Source organism: Harmonia axyridis, chromosome 6 (genome assembly GCF_914767665.1).
Source record: "Harmonia axyridis chromosome 6, icHarAxyr1.1, whole genome shotgun sequence".
NCBI lineage: Eukaryota > Metazoa > Arthropoda > Insecta > Coleoptera > Coccinellidae > Harmonia > Harmonia axyridis.
Genome location: NC_059506.1, coordinates 18441724 through 18454151, shown reverse-complemented (window position 1 = coordinate 18454151; position 12428 = coordinate 18441724). Strand labels below are relative to the sequence as shown.

Here is a 12428-nt window from a genome sequence, read left to right as displayed (position 1 = left end):
TCCAGTGATGATCGAACCGAATATCACAAAGATTGTGGTAATTGTTGTTAATGTTGATAATTGTTTCTCTTCGAGATTTGAATAGTCTAAAGAACTATCCAATATTTTCCTACATTTTCCCTTCCGACCAAGTAAAAATGTTAGAAAGATAAAGTCATCTTTCTCTTCGAGATTTGAATAGTCTAAAGAACTATCCAATATTTTCCTACATTTTCCCTTCCGACCAAGTAAAAATGTTGGAAAGATAAATCATTTTTATGATAGCAAAACAATATTTTGCAGACGTGCCTTATTGGCAAGTGGGCCAGTTTTTATTGAAACAAGCATTATATTTCAGATTTTTATTTCCGAAGGAGAAATCAATAGAGGAGGAATATTCCGCATGTACATGTTGTCATTATTTCATAATTGTCTATTTTCATTGTCTTCAGTTTCCAGAGCATCCATAATAAACATCGGATTGAATGACAGAATATAAAATTAGACCCGAAGAACAGGAGTAGATGTTTAGGGGTGTGAGTGGTTAAATAAGTGTATTCGACGTCTTGTGATGTCTGATACATCATGCAATTACTTAAATAAAATACACTTAAAAAAGTCGGAGGAAAAATTCTGCTTCAGAGTATCATACAATCAATCGCTTTTGTATTAAGTACTAATAGTACTGTGCTTGATCATGAAGTGCTAATGTGCCAATTTCTAAGTGATTTTTAGTAGAGGCTTAGGAAAATAATAATAATAATAATATTTAAAAGATATAAAATAATAATATATAAAAGATAGGATAAAAACGTCAACTAGGATAGTTCAAGAATATATCCTACTGCAATCCAGAAAAAAGAATTTGATTACAAAACGGGTTAAATTGTTTTTTATTCACACCTGTTCTGTGTTGATATAAGCCATAAATATTCCGTTCGAAAAAAAGTGAATAAATATAATTTATTATACCAGAAAATGATCTGACCGTGATTACATCCTGCAAAAAGTTGACCTTGTTCTGATTTCACCTATTATACAATGTTCTCTGATGACAATTTATGTTTTGTACTCAGTTATGAATTCTGGAAATAATTCCTCAGGTGTAATGAATTTCATCTTCAAAATGAAACATGATTCTGCTTCTAATCGTGATACTACAATTTCTCTCGGGCATTGAAGCTCCAGCAATTGTGAATGTGAGTAGTATAGATATGTGTATTTTCGCTTGGTAATTTCAAGTCCATTTTGAGCAATTGATATACGACAATATATTCTCATAGGTCCTACTAAAATTGAATGCCATTGTATAACAATTATTCCGAAATTTTGAAACATTTAAGATGAAATAGTTATTTGTTTTACTAGGCAGCGAAAGTGGTAGATTGATTGCCGCGGCTGATAGTTCATAGCCCAACGTAGGAAGCTTAGGAATTCATCCAAGGCAGTCAATCTACTTTGATGCCGAGTTGAACATTTATTTTTTTTCGTTTGTTTATAATCATATATGTATATAATATATATGTTTATAATGTTATTGTACAAGGTGTCCAAAAAGGGTATCGGGTATTTGTTTTGTCGCTGCATTTAAGAATGAGTGACGGGGGGATTGTGAAAGGGATCGTGATGTCCGCAATTTTTTAGAGTTTCAGTGACGATGGAGTATAGTACCCAGGAACGCATCGCGTTTTTTGCGTACGAGAGTATTATCGCAACGGTTATTCAATAGTAGCTTCTCAACGTTTATATCGTAAGGAATATCGTACACGCCATGCACCAAGTGATGACTCCATTAGAAAATGGATCCGAATGTTCGAAAATATAGGTGCGACGATAAAAATTCAAGAATTTGAACGCCCTCGTTCGGTCCGCGACGAAGAAACGGTCCTTATTTTCATGAAAATCGACGAGGCCAACCACTCAATGTAAATAGAGACCGTTATTGCGATATGCTGCGAAACTTTTTGGGTCCAGAGTTACTGGAATTTCAAGGTTATAATTCAAGAACGTGGTTTCAACAAGATGGGGCCACTCGCCATACAACAAATCAAGCAATGGTAGCTGTTAAAGAATTATTCCGATTTCGCGTAGGGGTAACATCAACTGGCCTCCCAGAAGCCCCGACCTTAGTCCACTTGAGTATTTTGCATGGGGGTACATTAAAAGTAAGGTGTATTAGAATAATCCAATGAATTTGACCCAATTAAAGCAAAACATAAGGTCAGAAATGGCAGCAATATCGAGAGCTATGTGTCAGCGTGTGATCGCCAATTTTCGTTCCCGATTAGAAAAGTGCCAGCAGCGTTACGGTCACCATTTAGATAACATAATCTTTTTCAAATAATTTTCCACTTCATGCTGTAATAATTAACAATAATTTTTTTTTAATTGTAACTAATTTTTGTTTTATCGAAGTTACAAATACCCGATACCCTTTTTGGACACCTTGTATATTGCTCATGATGATACGTCGATACTTTTCCACAATTTTTCATTGATGCCAATATACCTACTTATATAACATTCGGTATTTTCAGGGTATTTACAAAGCTAGCGAACCAAAACAGGGAGAATTTCCCTATCATGCTAGTTTAATGCTTATGAAGGACAATAATTACTACAGTTTTTGTGGTGGTAGTCTGATCCACCCAAAATGGGTTTTAAGTGCTGCACATTGTGTTCAGCTTGACATAGATCATCCTGCTTTGAAACCGTGAGTACATATTCTTATTAAGTAGGTACCTACTACATTTGAATTAGTATAAGGAAATTTTTGGAAAATGTGTTTGAAAGAAAAATCAATATTCTAAAGAATTATTAATATGAAACTCGTTATCAACATTGTTTAACTTGGTTTTTAATGAAAGTGAAAATATGCATGCTCTTGTATCTTTTCATTAGTGGTGACTCGTTGGTAGCTCAAGAGATGACGCTTCGTAATTTTCGGAGAACGGTACCGTTTGGGACATGGACGCATCTGTTCTGCAGCAAAGTTATCACGTTTCACCATGGAGGTTAGAGCTCATTATATAGGGCAGATACCACTGAGTTTCCATACTGTTGATTCGAAGAGTTTGTAAGAGATCAACGGTTACAAATATTATCACCTTCACACAGTTTGTTTCAGAAACTGTTTGGATAAAAATGGCCAGGTTGACGTTATCTATACTGATTTTGCTAAGGCTTTCGACAAAGTTCAGCATGATATTTTGTTGCATAAGTTGAGCAATTATGGATTGGACGATTCTGTTGAATTCATATCTGTCCGAACGTGATCATTTTGTCAGTTATAATGGATACAGTTATGTCAGAGACTTTCCATTTTCCGGTATACCACAGGGATCAAATCTTGGACCACTTTTATTCAGTTTGGTCATTACTGATCTACAAGAGTTGATTCTTTGCGGAAGGCTCTGTTTTGCTGATGACTTGAAACTGTTTTCTATCATAAGGAACTTCGATGATTGCGTCAACCTTCAGGTCCATTTGATGTTGGTGTTGAATTGGTGTGAGCATAACAAATTGAGATTGAACGTCGACAAATGCAAAATTATTACTTTCTTCTGAAGAACTGAAATATATTCCTACGATTATGAATGTAATATTAAAAGATTTGAAAGGCTCATTGTTGTCAGGGATTTGGGCGTTTTGTTTGATACGGAGCTGTCATTTGTTGAGCACATTTCACAGATAGTTTTGGATGCTGCTAAGGTGTATTAGGAATTGCAGGGATTTCACCAAGATGAACTGTCTTAAAATCTTGTATAATGCAGTTACGCGTTCGAAGTTAGAATATGCAAGTGTGGTGTGGAGTCCTATACATATATGAGTGCCATAAGAGAAAACTTGAGAGTGATGATGCAATCTTGTGTGAGCGAACTGAATATTTGAGTTTAGAAATGAGAAGGGTAATTACTTCGTCATCATTCCTTTTTAACGTGGTCCATTATAATGTTGATTGTTCAGAAATATTGTCGAAAGTCAACTTTAGCGTTCCAATTTTCAACTCAAGAATTGTCCTGATTTTCAAGCCAGATAGATCTCGAACGAACATTCTGCAAAAGGCACCTATTACGAAAATGTGTGAGAACTTCAATTCATTTTGCGTTGGCCAAGATATATTCTCCTCATCAAGGGGAAATTTGGTCAAGTCGGCAATTCATTATTTTTCAGGGAATGTATCTTAGATCACATACAATTTTTGTTATTTTTTGTTTCCATGCTATCTTTTGTTATTTTTTGTATTTTATATTGGCATTCTCTTGTAAATGGTATGGACAATAAAGCTATTAGATATCAGTGGTATAATGTCTTTCAATGATTAACACTGGGTTACTTTTAATTTTATTTAATATATATAATATAACTTTGTACAACTTACAATTTGGTATGGTTTTGGAACTTGCGTTCTTGAAGACTTGAGAAGAGATAGATTAACAGATGATCTTTTACAGGTTATGTTATTTTACATGAACATAGAATGTTGTGCTATTACACAGAAATAAAACTTCTTTTTATCGATACATTACATTTCCTCCATCCTAAGATAAAAAAATAGAAAAATTAAATACTTTTACAAATTCAACCTATCAGGAGCCTTTATGTTCCTCTTAGGTCTGGAAATTGGTGATGATACAATTTTGTCTCTACTAACACTATTTTTAATTTTTTCATTATTATCACAAATTTTAATTTTCTCATCACTAACACAATTTTTTATTTTCTCATCACTATCATTTCTTTCTTCAATATTTTGAGTAGTTTCCTTATTTAAAATATCATTACACTTTTGTTTTACAACATTTGAATCTAACCAAGAATCTACATTTTCGATTATTGGCTTCACATTTTCAATTTTATCAGAATTGTCTATTTCTAAGTCATCATAAAATCTTCCTATTTTAATTAACTGATCTAAATGTCTTTTCCATCTTAATTTTTTATTATCTACAGGTGTACATATATATATTCTTCTACCCAATTTATTGCAAATGATTGCCCTAACCCATTTTGTTCTAGTTATGTCTCTATAATCTTTGGTATAAATTTCTTCCCCTTCTTCAAATTCAACTTCCCTATTTCCATGATGAAACTTTATTTGTCTCTCCCTATTCAAATTTGCTTCTGACTTTGTTAAAAAATCAAGTCTTGTCTTGACCTGTCTACCGAACATCAGTTTTGATGGAGTTTCCCCAGTTGTGCAATGAGGAGTATTACGATAAGAAAACAAATACTTATTTATCATGGATTTGAGAGATGAACCTTTCTCTCTAACGTCAATAAGTAATTTTTTTATTGCATTTTTAAAATATTTCACGCTATTCTCCGCTGCACCATTCGTTTCAGGATGGAAGGGTGGTGAAGTGGAATGTTTAATACCTACCGTTAAATCTACAGAACTCTTCAAAATCTGAACTTGTTAATTGAGCCCCGTTATCCGAAAAGATAATATTTGGTAAACCAAATCGTGCGAAGCAGTCCCTTAGCATATCTATGGTGGATCGTGAATCCATTTTACCCATTTCATATACTTCGGGCCACTTGGAATAAGCGTCTATAATGATCAAAAAATTTCTTCCTTGTATTGGCCCCAGAAAATCTATATGGATTCTGTCGAAAACGTGTTTTCCTTCCGCAAACTTCGTTAAAACCGCTTTATTTGGATTTTTTGCCAATGTCATACAAGGACTACAATTTTTTACATATTTCTCAATATCTGCGTCTAAATTAGGCCACCATAAATATTGCCTCGCCAAAGCTTTCATTTTAACCATTCCGTTATGAGCATCATGTAATTCCTCCAATATTTGTCTTCTGAACTTACTTGGAATTACCACTCTAAATCCCCAAAGTAAAATTCCACCTTCAATACCAAGTTCTAACTTTCTCCGTTTATAAGGTAACAACTCTTCCGAAGTATTATCAGGCCAGTCCTCTTTAACGAATAGGTAAACCTTGCTCAAAACATTGTCAATTCTTGTGTCATTACGTATTTCTTTGGCGCTTATCGGAATTTTATCTTCTAATAAAAAATGAAAATAATCAACCAATATTTCACCCTTTTCCTTCGATTCAATCGGAAATCTAGAGAGACCGTCGGCTCCTCCATTTTCAGAGCCTTTAATATATTGGAAATGGTAATTAAATCCACTGAGGAAAAGCGCCCATCGTTGTAAACGTCCCGCAGCCATCTGAGGGATGCCTTTATTTTCCCCGAATAGGGCTAACAGCGGTTTGTGGTCTGAACACAGAGTAAACGAATTTCCTAATAAGTACTGATAATGTTTCTGCACTTCCCAATAAATAGCTAGAGCCTCCTTATGTATGACTGAATAATTTAATTCTGCCTTGTTCAATTTCCTGGACGCAAAACTTATGGGTCTTTCAGTACCATCTGGAAACACATGTACCAGGACACAACCGATTCCGACCTGTGATGAATCACATATTAACTTTAATGGAATATCCCTATCAAAGAAAACTAAAGTTTGATCTGACGTTAATGCCTCTTTGACCCTTTTGAATGATTTATCACATTCTTGAGACCAGTTGAACTTAAAATCTTTGCGCAACAATTTGTACAGAGGACTTAACAGGGTCGATAAATTTGGTACAAATCGTCCATAGTAATTTACCATTCCTACAAACGATTTCACTTGTCCCTGGTCAGTTGGTGTTGGCATCTCAGTAATCGCTCTGACTTTATCGAAATCTTTATGAAGACCATTTTTGTTTATGTAATGACCTAGATACTTCACTTCTGGTACGAAAAATTCGCACTTTTTCAAATTCAATCTGAATCCCGCTTTACTCAACTTATCAAAAACTTCTTCCAAATTTTTCATATGCTCTTCCCTGTTTTTTCCAGTCACAACGATATCGTCCAAAAATATAACCGTTCCATTCACACCTTGCAAAACCTTTTCAACAATTTTTTGGAAAATAGAACAAGCCGGTTTAGTGCCAAAGGGTAATCGATTAACTTTATAAATACCTTTATGTGTACTCCATGCTAATAAATTTTTTGTATTTTCCTCTAATTCTAACTGATTATACGCACAGGAAAAATCTAATTTTGAGAAAAATTCTCCATGAAGCTGAGAAAACAGTTCATCTATCCTTGGCAATGGATGCTTTACATCTATCAAATATTTGTTCACCGTGACCTTATAATCCGCACACAATCTTATTTCCCCGCTCTCTTTCATTACAGGAACTAACGGTATTCCCCACTCTGAAGTTTCTACTTTTGAAATGACCCCCTTAGCTTCTAATTTTTCTAGTTCACTATTGATTTTTTCCTTGAAGAGGAACGGGACTGGTCTGGGTTTACAGAAGATGGGTTTCACATCTGGCATAATATTTAGCTCTATCTTTTCATGCCTATAAGTACCGAGTTCATCTTTGAATAATTCTTCAAACCTACTTAACAACATTTTCAAATCGTCCTTTCCTTTCAATGAATTTATAGTTGGATACCTTGGATCAGCAAGATCGATTTTAATGTTAAGGCGTTTTATTAAATCTCGGCCAAGCAAAGGAACTGAACCTTTCTTAACCACTAAAAATCTACAAAATTCAAAAACTTGACCCTTATAGTTTATTGTGGTATGGAATTCACCTTCAGATACAATTTCGGTCCCATCATAACATTTTAATCTTATATTGGTTCTCTTTAATTTAGATTCCTTGAAATAATTATTGAAACAGCTCTCGGGGACTACTGAAATGCTAGCACCTGAATCAAGCTCCATATTAATAAGGTTCTCATTCACTAATAATGAAATTTGTGGTGATGCCACATAGTTATCACACTTCAAATGGTACATTTCAGCATAATCTAAATTGGATTCATGTGTTTCCACCTGATGTACTTGGTGTTTATAACATACTTTAGCTAAATGACCTGTAAGATTACAAATTTTGCACTTATATTTAAGGTACTTACCGTTCTTCTTTACATGGTTCCCTAACCCACAACACTTGCATTTCTGTGCCGTTTCACCATGCTTTATTTCCCCCTTGGGGTGTTGTGGTCCATTTTTGTTACTCTTCCATGTGTTTGACTTCTGCTCTTGCCCTTTCTTTGTCTTCAACTGATGCAGAGTTTGGTAATCGGATCCTAGTGCTGCTTCTTTGTTAACTGCTACTTCCAGGACTTGTGCCAAGCTTTTGGTATGATCCTCCTCGCAGACTCTATCTAGTATAGGGCTCTTGCACATTCCAGCTACGAACTTGTCCTTTAGAATTTCATTCAGATTTGCTCCAAATTTACAGGCACTGGCTTTATTTTTTATCCTTACATACCATGATCGTACTGCCTCACGTTCCATCTGCTTCAAATTGTAAAATTCTATCCGCTCCTTGAATATAGATACCTTCTTCGAAAACTGTGCCGTTAGTATATCTCTCAATTCCTTGTATGTCTTATCTTTCGGCAAAGCTGGATCGCAGAGATCCCTCAGGGTTTTATAGGCTTTATCACCTATTAGGGTTAATAGCACTGGTACTCTCTTTTCTTGATCAATATCATTTGCAGAGAAGTACTGCTCCAAACGTTCAGCCCATAAACTCCAATCATCATCAGAACTGTATTCTGCGATTGAACCGATTGTAGCTCTATAAATTACTTGAGTTTCTGCCATTCTTGATCTTGATAAAGCACGTAGAGATTGATATTTTTCTTCGATTTGCACAAGTTTAACGTTTTTAACCAATTTTTGTCCTCGTCGCCAATATAATGTCTTTCAATGATTAACACTGGGTTACTTTTAATTTTATTTAATATATATAATATAACTTTGTACAACTTACAATTTGGTATGGTTTTGGAACTTGCGTTCTTGAAGACTTAAGAAGAGATAGATTAACAGATGATCTTTTACAGGTTATGTTATTTTACATGAACATAGAATGTTGTGCTATTACACAGAAATAAAACTTCTTTTTATCGATACATTACAAGTGGTCATGGGATGAGACACCGCAATCCCTTGAGAAAGAGCGCCCCATAAAAATTAGTTGAGAACGCTTCGACTAACAAATATAAAATGATTATATAAAAATGAAACTCATGAAGTGAAACAATATTATTTCATACTGAACCTATTGTTCATTCATTTTTCATTCAAAATCATTCCATATAAAACAAAATATCAATCAAAATTTCCAAACTTGGAAAACACCTTGTTACCAATTCAAGAAGATTATTCAAATGATTGTAGGATGAATTCAATAATTTTATTGCATTTAGCTGAACTCGATAGTTCAAGATTATCATGTGAATATCATGTGAAACAAAATATTTCAATTTTCCAGGCAATCCATATTCGTAGCCCTAGGCAGCGTGTTGAGAAACTCTAAAGGGGCCCAAATTTTAGGAGTCGAAAAAACAATTATTCATCCTACTTACTTGGAGACAGATAGAAATGATATAGCACTACTTAAATTGAAAACGTCTGCTGCTTTAGGTTTGAGAGAAGGATCAACCATCTCCTAAAAGACTATTTTCAGTACGTTCCCTTTTCAGGTCCTAATGTGAAGATAATCAAGTTGCATACAAACAATAAGGAGAACCTTCTGGGTAAAACCGTGTTTCTCACAGGATTTGGAATTACAAATGGTAAGAATAGCTTTCAATGAATTTTAACGGAAACACAAAATTTTACAGATTTACATGAAACCCCTGAAAGGTTGAGAAAAGCCACTCTCCATGTGAACACCTTTAATAAATGTTTCAGCGAAAGGGACTTCGCTAACTTGGAGATTTGTGCTACTTCGACAATGGCAGAAGGAAAGGCATGCAAAGTAGGTATTATTATTATTTGAACTGGGGTCGTTGTGGTTTGGTAAGCCTTCCGGGAACTGCTACAATGTAGATATTTTGTTCTCTACCCTACTCATTCATGGAAACCCAAGGAGGTCGTCAATGGCGTTGATAAAACTGACAACCTCCTTAGGGGCCTTAGCCGTTACCTCTCGGGTATCCTGGACCGGCTTCCCCATATGAATGGTTCTTAGGCCAGACAGCTCTGGACACTTGCATACCATGTGTTCAGCGGTTGCCTTATGGTGTTAAGGCACTTCCAGGTCAACAGAGACCCCTGTTAGTACGATTCCAGGGATCTCAGCTTGGTCTGGCTGTCCGTGGTAATGTAGACATGCACCTCCTTGAGTTTTATTTTAAGACACTTCTGAGCGCCTACGTAAACAACCAGTATCTCGATCTGTAAAATAGAGGGCTCACTTCCCAGGGCTTTAGAGATCCTCAGCTTAGGTCTATATACCCCAATGCCAGTACCTCTCTCTGATTTTGATCCATCGGTGAACCATATGGAGGACTTTTTGTCCAAACGATTTACGAACCTTATTGCACTAGGACGGTCAGTTATGACCGTTTCAAAAACGAAGATGGTCGGAAATACATCCGATGGTTTTGCCAAAAGGTTTGAATCTAGTTTATTCAATATCCTCATATGTCCAACCCAGTTTCCAGGTAGGAGCTTTCCATTGAGGAAAATTCTTATATGCAAAGGAGGTAAAAATATTTAAGAATGATTTTTCCTGTATAATGTCATACATACTGACCCCTTATTGGACAATGCTTCTTTCGTGCCTATTTCTGGTATGATTTCTGACTGGCACTTTGACACCATGATGATTTTCTGAGAGAGTTTGTTTATAAATGTTTGAGAGTTTAGTTTTGCATTTTCTGTATTAAAAACGCAACAAAACACTTTTTTTTATGCTTTCACAGCATGTATGACTTCGCTTTTCGAGATTTCTGGCCCCTCCTAATTCAATTCGATGTTTATGTCAGGGGGAGTTTCTGGTCTGCTATCGTGGATGAGTTCTTCAATGTATTGTTTCTCAATATTATAAAGTTATTCTCTACGCAGAACTGGACCAGCCTGTCTCCACGCTTATTTATTGCGCCCAACCCATGAGCCCCAATCAAGTCCCCTGCTGCAGCCGATCCGTTCTTTGTATTCAAATCACCGATTACCATGGTGATCTCTTCCTTCTTGGTGAGGTGCAAAATCTCAGTTACCTGATTGTAGAACTCCTCAACGTCTGCTTCCGGTTTTTCACCCATAGGTGCGTATACTCCAATGATTTTCATTATTATGTGTTGTCTGGAGCCTTAACATCATGATTCGGTCACTCAGTGGTACGAAGTCGATGGCAATATCTTTTGTGAGTAGAATAGCCGTACCATATATGTAGAGAATCTGAGCCTCCCGAAAAATGTATGTATATGCGTCCACCACCCATTTGCTGCTCTCCTGTGCCAGGCCATCTGATACATCGCTGATACCTAGAATATCGATATCCAATCTCTGCATTTCGGCTTCAACGTTTGCTAGTTTTCTCAGTTTTGTGAGTAGCTATATTTATTTACCAATTTTTCATTCAACTTACAGGGAGATAGTGGAGGTCCTCTAGTTCTCCAACGAAATAATCACCTGATCCAAGTTGGCGTAACCAGTCATTTAGCAATATTGCCCTTCTGTCGATTCCAATTCAATAACTCTGTATACACTAGAGTTTCCGCTTACATTGGATGGTTATCTAAAGTGACTGGAATAAATTTCAACACGTATCCCTTCTGATATGCTGTGAACATTGTATGTGAAAAATAAATAGATGAAAAACTTTGTACAGTTTATTGAAGTGACAGAAGAGTTTTTAATTTTTCATTTTCAGCTCAATTTCTCAATGGAAAGACTGATTTCATTAATTATTCAGGAATTGGATTGATAAGTCGAAAAGTAGTGTTCCAGATTTGAAGTATGTCAACAAATGTGATTGATATGGTAAAACTGGTTAAAGCTAAACACTACTTGTAATCATAGAGAATCAATTCTAAATTCTCCACAGCACTCTTGACCACGAATTTTAATGAACGCTCGTTTAATTATAGAAAAATGTGAATTGAAAAGCAGAAGAACCCTAGGTTGATGGCCATTTGTTTAAAGGCAGTAAATAACTTGTACTACTGTCCTTATGACACATCTCGAATTCCGTCTCCATGATAATGTTCAATGTTTTTGAATAAATAATTTAATTCACTCATCAGTCATCGAATTAGAATGAAAATTTGATTCTGGTTTTGGGCAGAATTTAACGGACTTCGTATTGAAATTCCAAAAAAATAGTATCGTTTCGTTTCTAGTTGAATGGAAACAGAATGAAGTTGTGGTGTAAAAAATGCACTAGTTCGACTGAAAATCTGCCAGATCCAGCATTTCTTTCGAAACACGAAAGAATTTTTATGAATAAATCAATAAATCACATTGTAAACTATTTTTTTTTACTCTATACAGAAACGTGGAGAAAGGTCTTGCCAATATCTATAGCTGGCTGAATTTTAGTTTGTTGAGCCTTAATTTTGCGAAAACTAAGTTTATGACGTTTAGTATTACGTGTGAGAATCAACCTGGCAAAAA

At 35.4% G+C, this 12428-nt stretch overlaps 1 protein-coding gene across 2 annotated transcripts; it reads left to right on the top strand.

The window, feature by feature from the left end:
• Positions 1 to 1021: 1021 nt before the first annotated feature.
• Positions 1022 to 11638, top strand: LOC123682811 (mast cell protease 2-like). 2 transcript variants are annotated; one of them, XM_045621617.1, is made up of 6 exons: positions 1022 to 1178; positions 2517 to 2692; positions 9298 to 9449; positions 9509 to 9601; positions 9720 to 9786; positions 11403 to 11638. In XM_045621617.1, exons 1-6 carry the CDS (start codon positions 1113 to 1115, stop codon positions 11422 to 11424), a joined length of 576 nt encoding a protein of 191 aa, XP_045477573.1. In that variant the 5' UTR covers positions 1022 to 1112; the 3' UTR covers positions 11425 to 11638. The 2 variants fall into 2 exon arrangements, with proteins under 2 accessions (XP_045477573.1, XP_045477572.1); XM_045621616.1 differs by having other exon boundaries at positions 1024 to 1178; positions 9650 to 9786.
• The last annotated feature ends 790 nt before the right edge of the window (positions 11639 to 12428 follow it).